General features: G+C 43.0%; 1 protein-coding gene across 3 annotated transcripts in view; it reads left to right on the top strand.

Annotated features, from left to right (window-relative positions):
* The window catches only part of ACSL6 (acyl-CoA synthetase long chain family member 6), a 247,181-nt gene that overhangs the window by 223,475 nt on the left and 4,528 nt on the right, over positions 1–19,178 (top strand). For all 3 annotated transcript variants that reach the window (XM_088446003.1, XM_088446002.1, XM_088446001.1), the window contains 5 exons: positions 6,886–6,974; positions 9,570–9,686; positions 10,599–10,742; positions 11,052–11,153; positions 13,328–13,399. In XM_088446003.1, coding sequence (XP_088302129.1) covers positions 6,886–6,974; positions 9,570–9,686; positions 10,599–10,742; positions 11,052–11,153; positions 13,328–13,399 — 524 coding nt within the window. The remainder of the gene's footprint in view (positions 1–6,885; positions 6,975–9,569; positions 9,687–10,598; positions 10,743–11,051; positions 11,154–13,327; positions 13,400–19,178) is intronic.

The following is a 19,178-nucleotide window of genomic DNA, read 5'->3' as shown; positions in this document are numbered from 1 at the left end:
GGGTGAGGAATATCAGAGGAAGAAAGAGAAATAGTGATGGGGAGAGATATGGGGATGAGAGAACGGTAAGTGAGAGATGGAATTAGAAGAGGAAATAGAGGAGGAGAAACAGAGGAATTACTATGAATTTAGTATAGATCCATCTTTTTCTATATATTTAGGGCCTGATTCTGAAACTGGGATGTAGTTATGAGATCGGCGGCCGCATGGCCAACGGTCTCAATCCTGACAGCGGAATCCCGTCAAGGGATTTAACATAGGCATCGAAATACCGACGCCTATGTTAATCCCGATGCCAGAACGCAGAGGACGCCAGCCCGAACGAAGGTAAGTCTGGGGCGCCCTTAGCGTTAGCCACAGGGGGGGAGGGTTAGAATTTGGAACTCTAGCATGGTTAGGGTTAGGTTTGGGGGTTGGGAGATTAGGGTTATGCACCCCTAGGGGGGAGGGTTAGGGTTAGGCACCCCCCTGGGAGGGTTAGGTTTAGGGTGTTGGGAGGGGGGGTTAGGTTTAGGCACCCCTGGGGGGGAGGTTAGGCTTAGGCACTAGGGGGAGGGTTAGGCACTACTAACGGAGGGTTAAGGAGGAGGACAGGGGAGAGTTAGGATACTTACCTGCCCCAGTTGGGATCTCCTCCTGTCAGGCATCCGCTGTCGGAATTTGAACCGGCGGCTAAACATTCCCATTCCCTGAAACTGACACAGATGCTGGTGTTCTTGTATCATTTGCTGCAATTATGTCTGCATCTTTATGCTGCTAAAAATCTCTTTCCTGGTGTACAAGCATGCGCCCAAATTTACAAGGACTGAGACACCCACTTGCAGCATCTGAAGTTGCTACATTACCTACGGCAGGTGCAGTTTCTCCATCTGAGTAAGGCCTCCTATGTAAGCTGCTCATCTGAGTAAGGCCTCCTATGTAAGCTGCTCATCTGAGTAAGGCCTCCTATGTAAGCTGCTCATCTGAGTAAGGCCTCCTATGTAAGCTGCTGAGTCTCTGTACGTAGCCGCTTCCAGCGACACTCCTATAAGACGCAACATCTGCACGTGTTGGATTTGCCACGCCCGTGTTATTTCCCAGTCACTGCACACGAATGCTTAATATAATTCTGTCACCCTGTGTACAAACCTATACTATGTCTCTGTGGGAAGACAATCAGGACACGTGCGCGGTCATGAAAAAACATTTGCATTCTTATCGGCATAGTGTGTGGCTCAGAATCAGGTCCTCAGTATGGAACCATCTTTATATTTAGTATGGATCCAGGTTTTCTGGGTGTGCACGTGTTGGAAATTAGGCCCTGATTCAGACCCGGTCGCTCTGACAGAGCGCTCGCTCTGAATCAGGGTCGGGTCTTTATTTTTTTTTTAGAATGGCCTCCTGGCCGCTCGCATAGCTGTGAGTGACCACCCACAGCTATTGCGAGCAGCCATGATGATGGTCGCGATGGTCAAGACCATCGCGACCATCGGGCTTGCGACGAGACCCTTGTGGTAGGGTCTCGTGTCCGCAAGCCCCAGAGAGATTTCGGCTCAAACAGAGCCAGAATCTCTCCACTGACATCACTTTTCAATGCTTCCTCTGGATCAGGTTTTTCAATATAGTTTGCATGGATCTGGCTTTTACCTACACCCTTTGTTTTGCATATTACCGGAATATAAATAATCTAATGACATTTTGGATATAAAGTATCCAGGTATTCCGGTATGTTATCATATATTAAGTGTAAATTTTATAAATCTTCTATGTGAACATTTTTAATTGATATGTGATGTGTATTGTTTAGAGTGTTTATTTTTATTTCTGTGCTCTTGTAATGGGTACTTAAGAGTGGCAAGGATGTGATATATTTGGCATAGAGGGCTTTTAGGACTCATAATTTTTGGATGCATGTCTATTAGAGAACTATCTTACTGTTATATATATATATATATATTGCCATTAGTGACTTATCTAAGACGTTGTTTTTGTTGATTATCGGAAGTGTTTGACCACATATGTAGTTTAAAGCTATTGTTGGGATGATTGACATCTTGTAATGTTGCTAGGGTAACAATTTGCTAGTCCCACTAACGTTTTTTGTTGGGCCCCACCTACAGTTGATTTTGTCTTGTCTACATGGAGCACCTTCAGGAAATTTTTCCAGGGCCACTTTAATTTCCAGATCCACTTTTGACTTTATTTGGGGTTCCATTTATTATCTCCATTGCAATGTAATCTGGGCATGACATTACCGTTCATGATCGCATTGCAAGATACATTCCTATCGCTGGAATGCATCATTCATCACATGCACCGGCGGGAGGCAGGGCGCCGGAGCTAGAGAGGGCGCGCGCGCGACCGAGAAGGGGGCGTGGTCATCGGAAAAGGGGGCGTGTCTATAAGACGTGTCCCCTTTTCATCACTCTTGGGGGCGTGCCCGGCACTTACGGACACGCCGGGCAGCCCCCAAGCCCTGCAGACAGGGAGAATAGATGCCGGGCGCATGCGCCCGGCGTCTATTCTCCGGCGGTGACCTGGTCACCGCATGTTTCTCCACCCGCAGGATACTGCGACCCGCGGGTGAGAACGGCTCCCGCAGGCTGTGAAGGCAGGGCGCTTTTTGCCCTCCTCCTGGAGGGCAGGGTGCTTTTTGCCCTCCAGAAGGAGGGCAGGGCGCCGCGCCCCGCTGAAACAGCCTGGCGGGAACGCTAACTAGGCTGACATTAGTAACGTTATATAATAAATATTTTATTCAACGCATTATGATGTACATCTTTGTCTATTTTCTGCCTTATTTTCAGTATAGTAATCCAGTGTAGCTCTAACTATGTCAGATATATAAGGTAGTCTGTATTATTAGCACATTGTTGTTGTATGTAATGTACTTTCTCACTATTAGTATATATTCCTGAGACAGAATTAACCAAAAGTCAGTGGGTCTGATTCAGAGGTGAGTGCTATGTCCATACCGCACACAAATGGATGATATCTTCTGCCTGCGTATGCATCAGAGATGCACTGCACATGTGTCCCGGGAGATGGAGAACGAATTTAGACACGCAGAGATGCCATTTCAGTGGCGTTCCTAGAATGTAACAGGGGCATTACTGTGTGGGGCATAGTATGGCGTAAGGGGCATTACTGTGTGATGTACCGTGAATGAGGGGCACTACTGTGTGGTGTAATGTGATGAAGGGGCACTACTGTGTGGCATAATTTGAATGGGGGTGCTATTGTGTGGTCATGCCCATTCCCAGCGAGTCCACACCTGGGTTCTTTTCAGCGCTCGTCTTCGGCGGGCAGCATCCGTGCTTCTATTATGGAGGGGGGCACCAAAATCTGTAGTAACAGCTCTGCTTTGGTGTGCACAAATGTGTCCTCTGTGTTCAGCACCCCTACCCTAAAAAAATACTACAGTGATCACTATCTAATACTCTACAACTGCTAAGCTAGTGCTTGGTCAATTGGGAAAATGCCTTCCCTTTTCTTTGGGTGTGATCTACACCAATGAAGTACCAGCTTTACCTAACAGAGCCAACCAAATACCAAATGTCTGACTATGGCACATGATTAAATCCCCTGCAGGATGCACTCTTTTGTGTGTATTTTAATGCAGAGAATGTTGTACACTTTTATGTTGTTCTAATATTACTTATATGTGTAAGAGCATAGACTAAGCAGTGGGAGGAGTCTGGAATAGTAAAGGGATGGGTCTGTGCCAGGAACCAGATGCTGTCGCTGAGGTGGGCCTGTGTGTTTTAAAATGCCAGGGCCTATTTTTAGTCCCAGTCCGGCCCTGTATCACAGTGTGACGGCACTCCCGAGTGTGGTACATCTATCTTATAAAAAGACCCCTGGTGTGATTAAATTGTTCTACATTGAGATGATGTAGGGTGAAGCAGATACAGAATAGGAGGAAAAAATAGTTAATACTAGGCTGTTTAATTGGAATTTATTTTTAATGAATAATCATTTAACTGGATAAACAGTAAATAACAGTTGAACATTCAGAATAGGCTGTGCAACAGTTGAACATTAATGACTGTCACTTTAAGAGTGGTTCATTTTGGAAAGAAAACATGTGTTGAACAGTTAATTGTACTGGCAGGAAGTGCTTAATGCTTCTTCAGGGTCAAGGCTGGCATGTCTACTAACTGTTTGCTGTGCCGGATTCTGAAGGTAAGTCTTTTTCAAGTTCTTTGACGAGATCATCATTGTACCAGTCATCTGTGGTGAGGGTTGATGTCAGGTCCCTTGAGGTATGTGATAATTCTGCCATTTTTTTTAAATTGTGCATTTCTGTCAGAGTGAGGCATTGATTAAATGCTTTGAGTATTCTCTCAAGTAGTGAGAAGTAGTTCAGGTGTGTGGTCATGCTGGGAAGTGTTCGGTCGTTGGGAAATAATGCACGGTCATGTGATTAAGTGTGTGCGGTCTGCAGCATGCATTGATTGATTAAGGCAAAGCTGTAAAAGAATTGTATAAAAAATGAACTCACATGTAAATAGTGTCTATCCAAAAGTGCTGAAGAATGTAGATAAGTGCCTTGGGGACCTTTCTCCTTTTGCCAGCAAAAACCAAATCAAAGGATTATATTGGCATGAACACAACTTATTTATTGTTCGATGTACAGTACTGTCCTTGTTACTTAATTAGAGCTATTAGCATTATTTATTCTTAATTGCTGATCTTTTACTTTTACCATTAACTTTCTTTACAGTTTGTGATCTGTAACTGAGCTGGCTTATTTCACTATTGTTATTATTTACTTACATCTTCTTTTGCTGCCTGCAATCCTCCCTGGGGAGACTGCAGAAGACCTGATAAATACAAGAACCTACACACAAATACTTACACATGAAGATCTACACACTAGTACCTACACATGAGTGCCGACACACACGAGTACCTAAACACGAGTACCGACACACATGAGTACCTACACACTAGTACCTACACATGAGTGCCGACACACACGCGAGTACCGACACACATGAGTACCTAAACACGAATACCTACACACTAGTACAGACACACGAATACTTACACACGAAAATCTACACACGAATACCTACACACTAGTACCTACAAATATTTACACACTAGTACCTACACACGAGTACCGATACACACTAGTACCTACATATGAATACCCAGACACACGAGTACCTACATATGAATACCTACATATGAGTATCTACACACGAGTACTGACACACATGAGTACCTAAGCACGAATATCTACACACGAGTACCGACATACGACTAACCAGACACACGAGTACAGACACACATGAGTACCTCCACACAAATATCCAGACACGAATACCTACACACATAAGTACCTACACACGAATATCGACACACACGAGTACCGACACACACACACACGAGTACCTACACACTAGTACTGACACACATGAGTACCTACACACGAGTACCGACACTCACGAGTACCTACACATGAATACCTACACACGAGTACTGACACACAGGAGTACCTACACACGAATAACCAGACACACGAGTACCTACACACGAATACCTACACATGAATACCCAGACACAGGAATACCTACACACATAAGATGCAGGGTAAATACTGGTTGCTTTTGCATGTAGCTCACAAATGCTGGACAGCATTATTATTACACTGCAATTTAGATTTCAGTTTGGAATCACCCCTCCCAAATCTAAATCTCTCTGAATATTTTACATCTGCCCCACCTGCAGTGCAGCATGGTTTTACCATACTTGCTATGTCCTACTCTATTTGGAAATCTGAATCAGGCCAAGAGTTACTTTTCCTGGTATAGGAAAATGTCTCTGTTGTAATTGGGCATTTTATGACATTCATTGCTGCAAGAAAAATGATGGTACTGAAAATGCAAATAGTAAAGTCTAAAAAAGTCAAAGAAATGGGTCTTAGAAGAATGAAAACATTGATAGGAATCAGCCAAGTTTCTTGTATCAATTTTTATGGATCTCAAGGTACAGGAATACAATCAAGATGTCAGACATTTTAAATCTTGCTAATCTTAGGGCACCTACTTCTGATCTTCGCCTATCAACCAGGGTCTAAGAATAAAAAGGCAGATACCATCCAAGTGTTTTTGTAAGTCTACTTTAAGGCTCCATTATCCATAATGCTTTTGGGGTAGTTCAGCGTCACACTAGCTAGCCAACTTCATGTGCACCACCTATTATTCCTGTAGTGTAATAGTGTAAACCAGTCAGCCTAGCCAAGTGATGTTTCACTCTCCATTAGAACTATAAACATTATTAATTTGATTTTGCTGACCTTCTACCTGTACACTGGCCACCCTGCTTTTCCTTATGTTTTCCTTATGTAATAATCGGGCTGCTCAGCCCTCTGTCAGCTGTTTGGTCTGATAATCTGAGTGCGTACGCCGCACCTGGAGCCAATTATCGCTCCAAAGTCAGTCGGATCAGATGATTTGATCTGACCTGCTGCACGTATTTCTCCAAAATGATGAGCCGATATTGTGCACATTTTGTAGTTTCTATGAATTTCAAATAATCTGACATTTCTTAAAAACGACCTTTGTGATGATGTTAGGACAATTCGGATTGGAACGATAAATCACTAGTGTGTGCACTCACAATCTGATGTTCTCAATACTATTTAGTCCTTCTGAAAATCGCAAAAGTTTGTTGGATTGTGAGTGAAATCGTTCAGGTGTGTATCTAGTATTGCAATTGGGTGCCACTCTTGTAATCTGCTACAGTCTGAGAACAAAAGACCACTGTTTGGTTCATACAAGACTTACCCAAGTGATATTTTGCTGTAGAAAATACAACACTGTCAGTTACATGAATTATACTGTGCATGTATATAATATTTGTATCTAATACAGTGCAGAACATCCATGTTATTCACAGGACATGTTGGTGCACCACTACCGTGTAATTATATCAAGCTAGTCAATGTGGAGGAGATGAACTATTTTGCTTCTAAAGGAGAAGGGGAGGTATGTAAAAGCTTCTGACGCTTTAAGCATTTTTATTTGTTTCAATACATACTTATGAGTGGCTAAAATTGTTCTTTTTTATATATACACAAATACCTTGCAGTTTCATCATTCTGAGACTTTACGTAACTGTAGAAAGATAAAGAAACTTCATCCAGTCCTAAGTGCCATTGATATATTATATGTCTACATTTTGATAAACCTTTATATGTTGTCAGGTTAATTTGCTTAAAATAGAAAAGGATCTTATTCTAATTATTACATAATAAAAATAAACGTAATTTAGTAAATACCCAAGGTGCTTTTATCCATTTTTTTTTAAGTAAAGAAGTTTTTCTGGGGTTCAGAACATTTGACCATTTCTCAAAAGGTAGTGTGGCCTTTCTACACCAAATGCCCGGTCACAGGTCTTTGTGCCCTCCCTTTGTTCACACGCTCCTTATGACTACTCCAAGAACAGTGATTTTTATATATTCCATTGATTCAGTCACAGCTTATTGCCTGGAGCAGATCTTCCACTACCCGTAAAGTATAACCTCTAAACAGTTTAGAGAGGCGATATCCAAAATGTTCAACCCATCAAATGTCCATGACAGCAAAAAAGAAATGGAGCCTTGCCAAATTAGAAATAAGTGCCATAGTTATCATCCTTGACAATATACATTTGTGTCATGAGTATGGCCCTAGCTTTTCAGCTGGTATTTTTAAATTGCTTCATCTTTTTCAATCAAAAAAGTTGCCTGGTGTCATCCATGATTGATTGACTTTACTGTGCATTTTCCCACACCTCAGAGTTATCCATTGGCAGGATACACTCAGCAAAGCTTCTTAAGCTCTCTGGCCAGAGAATCAAAATATACTATGCCTGATCTTAGCCAAAAGGTACATGACACACAGCATCAAATTTCACTCAGTATTTCAATGGCTGGGAATCTAATAAAGACATACAATTGTGAAATCAATAAACAATGCACTTAGGGCCTGAATCAGTGGTGGATGGTAATGCATGTGTGGCTTCGATTTCCTTTGGATTCGCTGATGCGAAATATGTAAATACTAGTTTCTGCCATCTCCTTCTGTAATTGCATATTCCAGAGATTGCAAGCTCCCCACTTTCAATGACCGTAGTCAGTGGAAATCCGCCAGTGGATCAAACACTCCATCATCGGCACCCCATTGCGATGACCATTGATACTTACGATGCCCTATAGCTGGCGCAGTGTCTCCTTCTAAACTTTTCTATAGATGGCTTCTGTGGCTGCGGCTCTGCATTTGAGAACGCAGCCGCTTTGTGACACTACCATGACATGCCCCTGCGATAGCCTTTTATTTGCGTTCCTTTCAGGCCCCCTCCCAGGAACGCTCATTCCTTTCCGCCATCATCTCAAATGAGTGAGATCTTATAGGTAACCGCAATCTCTGAATACACTCAGTGGTACGCATGCACCGTAGGGGTTTGTGTCTTTTTGCGCATGCGCAGTAGCAAATAATTGCTCAGCTGCACAAACATCGACACCGCACCCACCTCTGAAACAGGCCCTTAGTGTTAGGCCATCACAAACAGATAATGTTATTTTATACCTGCCCTACAAAAATGGGAGCATCTGATTGGTTGCTACGGGCAAATAAATATTAAGTACACAACTAAAGGTGGAACAGTTGTCATAAATATCCCAAATGTGTCATACAGTAAATGTATCCACTTATAGTGACATTTTTGCATTGGTCAGAGCATATTACTGCTGGACACCGCTTACTGTATCTCACTTTCTCTTGCTGTGTCTTACTGTACACAGGCTAATGGAGCCCATACATAGACACAAATAGCTTCTTAACCTGAGCATTGAACACATTGGTCTATACACGTTTTTCTAAATTGTAAGATAGTGCTTGTTTCTGCCCCATAGAAGATGATTTTTTAATGTAAAAATTTGGTCTTGAATTACAGTGTCAGAATCACAGCATATATAGGAACCTTTTTGTCCCATAACGCTTGTTGTGGAGGGCTTTAATCAAAAGCCATTCTAGAAAAACAGTTGGGAGCAAAGCCAAAAAAAACAAAACAAGTAACTTCACACCAGGACAAACCGTGTTGCTGCTGCACTGCAGGTGGAGCACATGTAAGATGTGCAGAGATTACATTTGGGATTGGCGTGCGCAAACTCAAATCTAAATTGCAGTTTACAAATAAAGCTGTGTAGCAAGTGTGGGCTGCACGCAGAAGCAGCCAGTATTTACCCTGCATGCAAAAACATAAATAAATGAATAAATAATTGCACCCCTTGAATTCAACAGTTTGTCTGGTTGCAAACTTACTTTTTTTTTTTTTCCTTTCCTCCCAACTCAGAATCAGCCCCAAATGTTTCTTCATTAACATCCAAGACCATCATTGATTTGTCTTCCGGGCTACATGACTTGACAGTGCTAGTTGCCATCTCCTCTGAGTTTTGAGTTTATTTTAACTTTTTTGCCCTTTTCTTCTTTTTCTACTTTTTGACTTTAACCTGCTATTTTGACAGACTAAACAAATAAGTTTCCTTACAAAATTAAACATGAACAACTGGGCAATGAGTCAGTGTGCGTCCTTTATTTCAGATATGCGTAAAAGGACCCAATGTTTTTAAAGGCTACCTTAAAGATAAAGAAAAGACAGTGGAAGCCTTAGATCAGGACGGTTGGCTTTACACCGGAGACATTGGGAAGTGGTTACCGGTAGGTCACTTTTATTATTAAGGGAGCTATCAGTTCTTTTACTCTTTAATTTTTTTTTGATATTCCCTAATATAACAGTGCGCAGAACTCTTATTGACCAGGTGTAGCACCTGTACCGTCACTTTTATCCATTTTATAAAGACCCAGCCGACATCACTATTCCATTGGATGCTATGCAAGTAGGATTCACGTTTCCTAACTCTGCTCTCAATGACAAAGGTGTCCTAGGTGCTGAGCCCACACCTATTGATCTATTAATTGGGGATAGTATAACTTCCCAAACTAGTGAAGGTAATAAATAACCTTTAATTTAGAAAACAAGTACATATTGTATCTCCCAATATTGTAGAAAAAATATTGGAAAAAATTGTCCCATATGCTAATTTTACCATCATCCCGCTCTCAGAGCCCACCTATTGTCCATTGCAAATTTGAATGAAGGGAGGGTATCCAAATGATGGGGAGGGGGGGGGGGGGAGGTATCCAAATGATGAAATGAGCATGTCTCATTATGTTGCAGTGATTCTGCCAATCAAATTCAGCAAAGCTCATTTTGAAAAGCGGCGTGCAACCGCTTTATATGAGGTCACCTATCTACTACTACTACAAATTCACCTGTTTTCAAGATAAGTGCATGACCTTGCAGGCCTACATTGTGCATCTTCAAAAGTGCACTTTACAGTGGTAGGAAACAAGGTGGACCGGGCACACAAAGGCATTATACTTTGCACTGAATTAGAAAAATTAGATTTAATGTTGATGGGTGGTAGCTTGCAGTCATTTAGGGATGTATTGCCCATTACCTTAGGGATGTATTGCCCATTACCTTACTGTACATATTTTATGTTACGCATTGACCTCTTAACCTTAAGTTAAACTTTTTTTTGTCTTTTTTCTGCCTGCTTCATACAGAATGGAACTCTAAAGATCATAGACCGGAAAAAACATATATTTAAACTTGCACAAGGAGAGTACATAGCGCCAGAGAAAATTGAGAATATCTATATTCGCAGTGAACCTGTATCCCAAATTTATGTCCATGGGGACAGTCTACAAGTAAGTCTGTGACATATTCATGTAGGAGCATTTCAGATCTAATTTCATTACTGGATTGTACAATATATTTTTCTTTTTTTAATAAAATAATAACAAAACTCTTTGTAATCCTCTTGGAAATTCCATTATAAATATGTTTTATTAAAAAAAAAAGGTTTTCCAAATAATATTTGACATGTTGAAAAAATGGCCTAGTTTCAAATGTGTACATTTCAAAATATGTTTATTCCCTAAAGAATATAACTTTGTTATACTTGCCCTTTGACTACCAGAGCAGTTCTCATTCTTTCCCAACACTTTCTTTCTTAGGCCTTTCTAGTTGGCATTGTTGTTCCGGATGCAGAGGTGATGCCAGGATGGGCAAAGAAGAGAGCTTTTGAAGGGTCATTTGTTGAACTATGCAACAATTTGGTATGAAACTATGTATTTTTAAAAAGAAAAGTGTGATTTATCTAAGCTACCAAAAAAAAAAGTAACCTAGAAATGTATGTTGTCAAATTTGGAGGTAGCCTTCAATAGAACAAAGAAAACAAACTATTACTATATAGGACAGACACTTAAGGCCATTTGTAATACAAATGAGGAAATAATAATGTATAAACTGTTACACAACATAACCTCTCTCTTTCGATAGATAGATAGATGACACTTGCCCAGGTGCCCTCCTGGGATAAATATTCCAAAGATACAGTCACAATTAAGGTGGCACTCATGGGACTTTTATAAGGATTATAAAAACAACACCAGGTCTATATCTGTCTAATCCGACATTTCAGTCTCTTTATTAAAGACTTTCCTCGGGGGGGGATAGTCTTTAATAAAGATACTGAAACTTTGGATATAGACCTGAACTTGCAGGTCTGAATTAAGTGGGTCCCTACTGGCTGTATCCTTGATTAGCTATTGTGAGTTTCCTCCAGTGTCATTGGGTGTCATGGGGTTAAATGGGAACACAAAGCTATGTCCTAGGTGTTTAAGAACCACCACTTTCTTTCACAGGACAAAATACAGAAATGAAAACAAGTTTCTAAAATAAGCAGGAGATGGCTTCATATATAGAACACACAGTGACATTAGGGAGAAAAGGATTTATTTTGGAACCTGCTGATCGTTATTACACAAGTTATCACACTATCTTGAGACCTCAGCACAAATGTATTTGACATTAAATGCATGATCCTATTTTCTGTTACATAGCATGTGAACATGTGATACTGTATAAATATGGCATGAACTTGTGTTATCTTAAGCTGGGTACACACTAAACGATGTGTGTACCCAGTGATGCGACGGACGATCGCATGGGCGACAAATTGGACGGCTGGTACACAATACATGATCCGGTGCCCGACCGCCTGATATGTCGGCATCAGACGCATTCCGCTACATAGGGTCGTCAGTCCCATTGTCAGATTGACCTACATGTAGGGACAACCTGACGATGTGACTGACGACCAAACGGGGGCCTGCATGGCCCAACCAATTGCGTACACAATGCGATTTTGACAATATTTTCGGCCTGATCCGTAACAGTTTAACCTATGCTGAATGCGATTTATTCTAGCTCATATTACCACAGTTTTAGTTCCAAATATAAATTCAGCAGTTAGTGTCTAATCAATCTCTATTTGCAAAGCAAGTGCTGTAAGAGCTAAGCTGGCCAAACACTGCACGATAATTGTGCAAAGCATTTCACTTAACTGGTTTGAAAGATTGTCATTCAGAGTATGGTAATGATCATTCACAGCCTGAAAACAGCTGAGAGAAAGTCTTGATCATTCGGTTGGGTGTTCAAAGGGGTTTGATCCACCCGACCGTTGTTTAGCCAACTTCAGGGTGTGAATGGAGAGAGTACAGGATGCAGTTCAGATGTCTACAGTCACTATGTTAACAGTAAAGCCGCACATCCACTAGGCGATTACAACATTGTAATCGTACAGTCGTTGCTGTTCCCCTGCAGTGTCGACACTGAACGATTTGTCATTCAGTGTAGGCACCCTCCATCATCTGTGAACATGGTCAATCTGTCGTTATCGACAGATTGACCGGCATGTTCACCTGATGATTGATGTCCTGCAGGAGAGCGCATCACTGGTCGTTTCTGACATAAGAGTGCAGGATTTGTGCACAATTAATGAGCGATTGCACGATTACGATGTCATAATCGTGCAATCGCTCATTAATATCGGGTAGTGGATGTGCGCCATCACTCTGTAGGCACAAGAAAGCCAGTACTGGGATCCCAGCGCTGGCTTTCTCGTGTCTAGAGTCACCGTCGACAAGGTGACTGTAGACATGCCTTGCCTCCCCCTTCAATCATGTAGAGGTACTCTAACTTAGACTGTCATCTCCTCTCCTGTACCTATTGTCCAGCTTAAACACTTTAACTGTTATGTAATAAACCAAGTTCTGCTGAATGCTGTATTAAATTTTTTTACATTATTGATTTTATTACAAATATTTTTTTTATCAAAGATCCAGAAAAAAAAAATTATTGGTATATAAACTTATTATCTAAGATAACATTTAATTCAGTATTGAAATAAAGCAATCAAATCTTAAAATTATGAGTTTATGTTTTATAGGAACTAAAAAAAGCAATAATGGCTGATATGGTGAGACTAGGAAAAGAGAGTGGACTCCATTCTTTTGAGCAGGTAACTATTATTATTATGAATAAATTGCTATGTATGCATATGTACAGATCACCATGAACTTTGGGTCTCATTCAGACCCGCTTGCGAGCGCAGGATGCTCGCAAGCGGGTCGATGGTACCCAAATGCGCATGCGCACGACGGAGGGAGCTCCGACGTGCGCATGCGCGAGACCCGAATAACGACGTCCAAGCCGTCGTTATGGGTCTCGCACTAAAGGGGGCGTGCTGTCGATGGTGACTGACAGCACGCCCCCTTTGGTGGGCGTGCCGGGGGCGTGGTTGCCAGACGGAGGCGTTCCCATGGGAACGCCTACCGTCTGGGTCCGGCCCCACTGACATCCCTAGTGATATCAGTGGGAGTGCTTTTGGCTCTGATAGAGCCAAAATCACCCCAGGACTTGCAGCAGCGCGACCCTACCGCAGGGTCTCGTCGCAAGCCCGATGGTCGCGATGGTCTTGACCATCGCGACCATCATCATGGACGCTCGCATAAGCTGTGGGTGGTAACTCACAGCTATGCGAGCGTCCAAGAGGCCGCTCCATTTTCACGTAGGAGGGCCCTGATTCAAAGCGAGCGCTCTGGTCAGAGCGTCCGGCTCTGAATCAGGCCCTTTGTTACTAATTCATACCTACCACCTGTCCAATTATAGGCGAGACACAGTTCTGATGGACTGTCCCAACACTCTTGACAGTCAGGACCTTTGTCCCAACAGCTTAGAATTTGGGAAGAATGTCCCACTTTTCACTGTACATGAGTGACATGTGCAAGTAATACTGGTGCATGCAGCAATTCAAAATTGTTTTTAGGGGAGGGTAGAGGAGGGCCTACCTCTTTAGAAGGGATGAAACCATGCCCTCATCACAACGATGTCATCCTCCCATCACCACATGGCTGCACCTTTTGCCTGTATTCGTAAAATTCTTGTGTAGGACAGAGTAGAGACTCTGTAACAGTGCAGTGCAGGTTTCAGCTATACGAATACAGGTTTCAGCGTGTATATGACACGCTTGACAGTAATGGCAACTTCACACATGCTCAGTGTGTTTTTGGTGAATCTTAACTTAAACTACAAGTATTAGTTTTACTACCAGGGCCATCATGACAAATGACAGGTGATACGGAGGGGGTGTGGCCAAATCAGACATGTGTAGCCACACACACTGAAAAAAATAAAAGGAAAATACTATGTACACCTGCAAAGGGGTGTATTTGTCCTCTTCAACAGCGCACCCATGCCCCCGCCGGGCTCCTTGGACAAGCCTGGCTATTTAGTACCTGCCGCCCCTTCTCTTCGTCCCTGTTTACTGCAAATATATGTACGTATTAACCTGTATGTACAGAATGTCTGGGCTGCATTTAGCATTGGTGATGGCATTGTGAGGGAATAGAGTAACTAGAAACTAGACACTATTCGTGTTCATTACAGACATGAAACAAAAGGGATGTAGTCAGCATCCTGATGGTCAGGAAGCCAGCAGTCAGGATCCCAGCGCCGGAATCCCGACAGCAGTCCGATTCCCAGCTCCAAAATCCCAACCTCTGACATCCTGATGGTGAGGGTCAGAGTTAGGTTTAGGGGGAGACTTAAGGTTAGGCTGTGGGAGGGGTGGGTTAGGCTGTGAGGGGGGTGGGGAGGGTAGTGTTAGTCTGCGGGAGGATTGGGTTAAAGGGAGGGTGTGGGTAAGGGTTATGATACTTATAAATTCTGTTGGCATTCTGACCGCTGGGATTCCGTAAGCAAACTGACACAAAGGGTAGACCTTCTCATTACAGCTTAAGGCCTAGACGAAGATGGTGTGGCTGACAAACTAAACACACTAAAGTGACAAATGTAATGAAATGTCCCCTCATTCTCATGATTTATTTAAACCATAAATAATTCAACACTGAGCAATTTTATAAGAAAAACAGAAAACATTATTCAATTAAAATGGGTGGAACTAAATGGGTATGAGGTTGTTTCCATTCTCTGCACACAAAGGCAGAAGCTGCCCCTGAGTGCAGAGATGGGCAAGGAACTTACTGTGTACGGGAAGGACCATCAAATTGCACTGATGAACATTAAGGTGTTTTATGGTGTAGTTAACATATATACAGGTCATTATGAGAGGAAAACTTCATCCAGTAAGGCCAGGGAGTTTTCAATGAACCCCCTGGATAACCTTGCTGCTAATTGATTCCCCACATAGTTTCATACCGTATATGTTATTTAAAGACAAATTTTGAAACCTGACATGTCCTCTTTAAAACAGGATTTTGGTACTTACCGATAAATCCCTTTCTCTGATTCCATAAGGGACACTTGAGGCTACAGACAGAAGGGTATAGACATGTGCTAAATGGGAGCTGGCACTTTAAATTTTTAAGTGTGACTAGCTCCTCCCCCTCTATATCCCCCTACAAGCCCAGTCTTAGGAAACTGTGCCCGAGGGGAGCTGAGAAAAAGACAAACGGAAGAGGAGGAGGTGAAGCAACACAGAACATTTTAGAACATTGAAAATAACAGTAACACAACAAGAGAAGAGACGTCAAACAGTTCTCTAACAGTCATAAGATAAAATTACCACAACCCTGACTGGAAGGAACAGTGCATGGTGGGCGTCCAGTGTCCCCTATGGAATCGGAGAAAGGGATTTATGGGTAAGTACCAAAATCCTGTTTCCTTCTTCTTCACGGACGGGAGAGCACTGAGAACCCTGCTAAACTGACCGGCCATACTGCGCTGCAGAGGCCGCAATGTTAAATCTATAAAAACGAATACAGGTATGCCGGCTAGACCAAGTAGTTGCCCGGCAAAGTAACTCCATGGTAACACCGCGAACGGCCGCCCACGAGTAAGCCACTGAACGAGTGGCTGTAAGAGAAGGCAGAGGCTCCCTATATGACTGTCTGATGTTCAGACGAATCCAGCAGGCCAGCGACTGTTTGGAAGCTGTCCAACCAGGATGAGCAGCATCCTACGAAACAAAGAGAGTGCTTGTTCTACTTATGGCTGCAGTCCTCTCCACATAGATACAAAGAGCCCAAACAACATCCAAGGATCTTGATGAAGGTGAATCCTGTGGAAGAAACTGGTACCACAAGGTTGGTTGATGTGGAAAGCTGAAAACACCTTAGGAAGAAAATCCATTCTTATACAGATGCCCGCTCTATCCTCATGAAATACCAAGTATAGAGGACGACAGGATAGAGCTCCCAGTTCCGACACCGTCCTGGCTGGGGCCAGTGCGAGAAGAAATGTTACCGTCTACGAAAGGAATCTTAACTCTATAGACTCCAAAGGTTCGAACAGAGAAGACTATAAGGAGAAGGAAGGGACGAGATCCAAATCTCATGGGAGAAACAAAGGGTGGTTGTAACCGTATCATACTGTATCATGGGAGGAACAAAGGGTGGTTGTAACCGTATCATACCCTGCAGGAAAGTCTGCACTTCCGGTATCAATACCATCTTCTTTTGGAAGAAAACCGTCAGAGTTGAAATCTGAACTTCCAGAGAACCCAAACCCAGACCGGCTGAAATACCTGCTTGCAGAAAAAAACACAGAAATCTGGCTGGGTTGAATTCTGTAGGAGGAGATCCTCTACATTCACCCCCTGAAACATAAACCTTCCAAATACGGTGGTAATGTTTCGAAGTAACTTCTTACCAGGTTCTGAGCATAGTAGGGATTACCCTGGGTGGGATCCCTTTACGCTTTAAGAAGGCCCTTTCAACAGCCATGCCGCCAAACGTAGCCGCTTTAAGTCTGGATAGACTAAAGGACCCTGTGTCTTCTCTCAGACGTAGGGGCCACGGATCGTCGAGCCGCAGACGTTGAATGATGGAATACCAAGCTCTGCGAGGCCAATCCAGAGCCACTAAGAGAACCTTGCCCCTCTCCCGTATGATGCACTGTAGAATCCGAGGGAGAAGGGGAACAGATAGACAAATCATAACTTCCACGTTGTTGAAAGTGTGTCCACTGCCACTGCCTCGGGGTCTCTTATCCGAGAGCAGTACTGAGGTAATAGATTTATTATTTATTTATTTATTAACAGTTTCTTATATAGCGCAGCATATTCCGTTGCGCTTTACAATTGGAAACATTGATAGAACAAAACAGGGTAATAACAGACAGACATAGAGGTAAGAGGTCCCTGCTTGCAAGCTTACAATCTATAGGGAAACAGGCATTGATACACAAGGATAGGTGCTATATATATTGCAATTTGGTCTGGCCAGAATGCAGAGTTTCTTGGTGGGCTGCATGATCCAGTCACACAGGAATGTCGTCAAAATGTCAGGAGTATGTGAAAGAAAGACAATATGTGAGGTTATGTGTGGACTGTGAGAGGGGATGTGATAAGACATGGAAGCTATGAAGGTTATGTGGTCGGTTCTGGAATCTGATAAGCTTGTCTGAAGAGGTGAGTTTTCAGGGAACGCTTAGATGATAGATGATTCTGGACGCCATGTGGTCAACTTACGGAAGACCCCACCAGAGGACAAGTTGATGAAAACACCTGAGGATGGAACGCCTATTCTCCTGGGTGTAAAACCTGTCGGCTGAGATAATCTGCCTCCCAAAAGTCGACGCCTGGTATAAAGACTGCTGAAATCGCCACTGCAAACTTTTCTGCCCAGATCGGGATGCGGCTTCTTTAATTTCCGCCCGACTCCAGGTGCCGCCCTGCCGATTTATGTACGCCACTGCCGTGCGTAGTCCGACTGAACTCTGACTGCTCAGCCCCGCTACAGGAGATGTGCTAGCTGAAGAGCGTAGAACCTTTCCTCTCAGACTTGTCCATGGTCAAGAGAGTCCAATCCCAAATTCTGAATCGCTTGCCCTCCAAGAGGAATGCTAAGTTCAGCCACCAGAGAAGGAATATCCGAGTTTTGGGACATAACCTCACACGCAGGTGAAGAAAAAGATGGGGTCCTGACCATTGGGAGAGAAGGTCTAGTTGAAAACGGTCTGTAGTGGAAACATCCATAAGGAATTGCCTCGAAAGCCACCATCATCTTCCCCAGTAGTCAAATGCAGACATGCACAGATACCTGACGGTGTCGAAGGACAGTCCTCACCATCTCCTGAATGGAGGCTGCCTTTTCCTGAGGAAGGAAAACCTGCTGACAGAGAGTGTTCAGGGTCATTCCCAGGAACTGGAGCCTCTGTATCGGTTGCAGATGAGACTTGGGAAAGTTCAATATCCCCCCTGACTTACGAGGAGTTTTTGAGTCACTGCAATGTTCTGCAGTAATTGTTCTCTGGAGAGAGTCTCAGAAGAAGATCATCCAGGTAAGGGATCATTGTGATCCGTTGTTTCCGTAGAAGACCCATCACCGCCATGACCATTCATGAATACCCAGGGGGCTGATGAAAAGCCGAAGGGTAAGGTCTAAACTGGAAGTGTGAGTTCCAAATGCCGAACCTCAGAAAAGCCTGATGAGGTAGGCAGATAGGGATGTGAAGGTAGGCGTCTTTGATATCTAGAGATACCATAAAATCTCCCTCATCCAGTCCCGCAACAATGGACTGAAGGGATTCCATCTTGAACTTGAATATCCTCAAGAAGGTATTGAGATCCTTGAAATCAGAACAGGTCTGACCGAGTCATCCGGTTTCGGAGTCCCAAACGAACTGGAGTAGAAACCTTGCCCGGCCTGCAACTTGGGAACATGGACCAAAAACCTGTGCGAATAGAAGCTTGTTTAGGACTTCTAGTAATACGACACTCCTGTCGTTGGAAACTGGCAAATGGAGAAAAACCAAGGGGGAGGCTGAAATTGAAAATT

The sequence above is a fragment of the Taudactylus pleione genome, unplaced genomic scaffold (assembly GCF_031769625.1).
Source record: "Taudactylus pleione unplaced genomic scaffold, aTauple2 ptg000392l, whole genome shotgun sequence".
NCBI lineage: Eukaryota > Metazoa > Chordata > Amphibia > Anura > Myobatrachidae > Taudactylus > Taudactylus pleione.
This window is presented reverse-complemented; position numbering and strand designations above follow the sequence as displayed.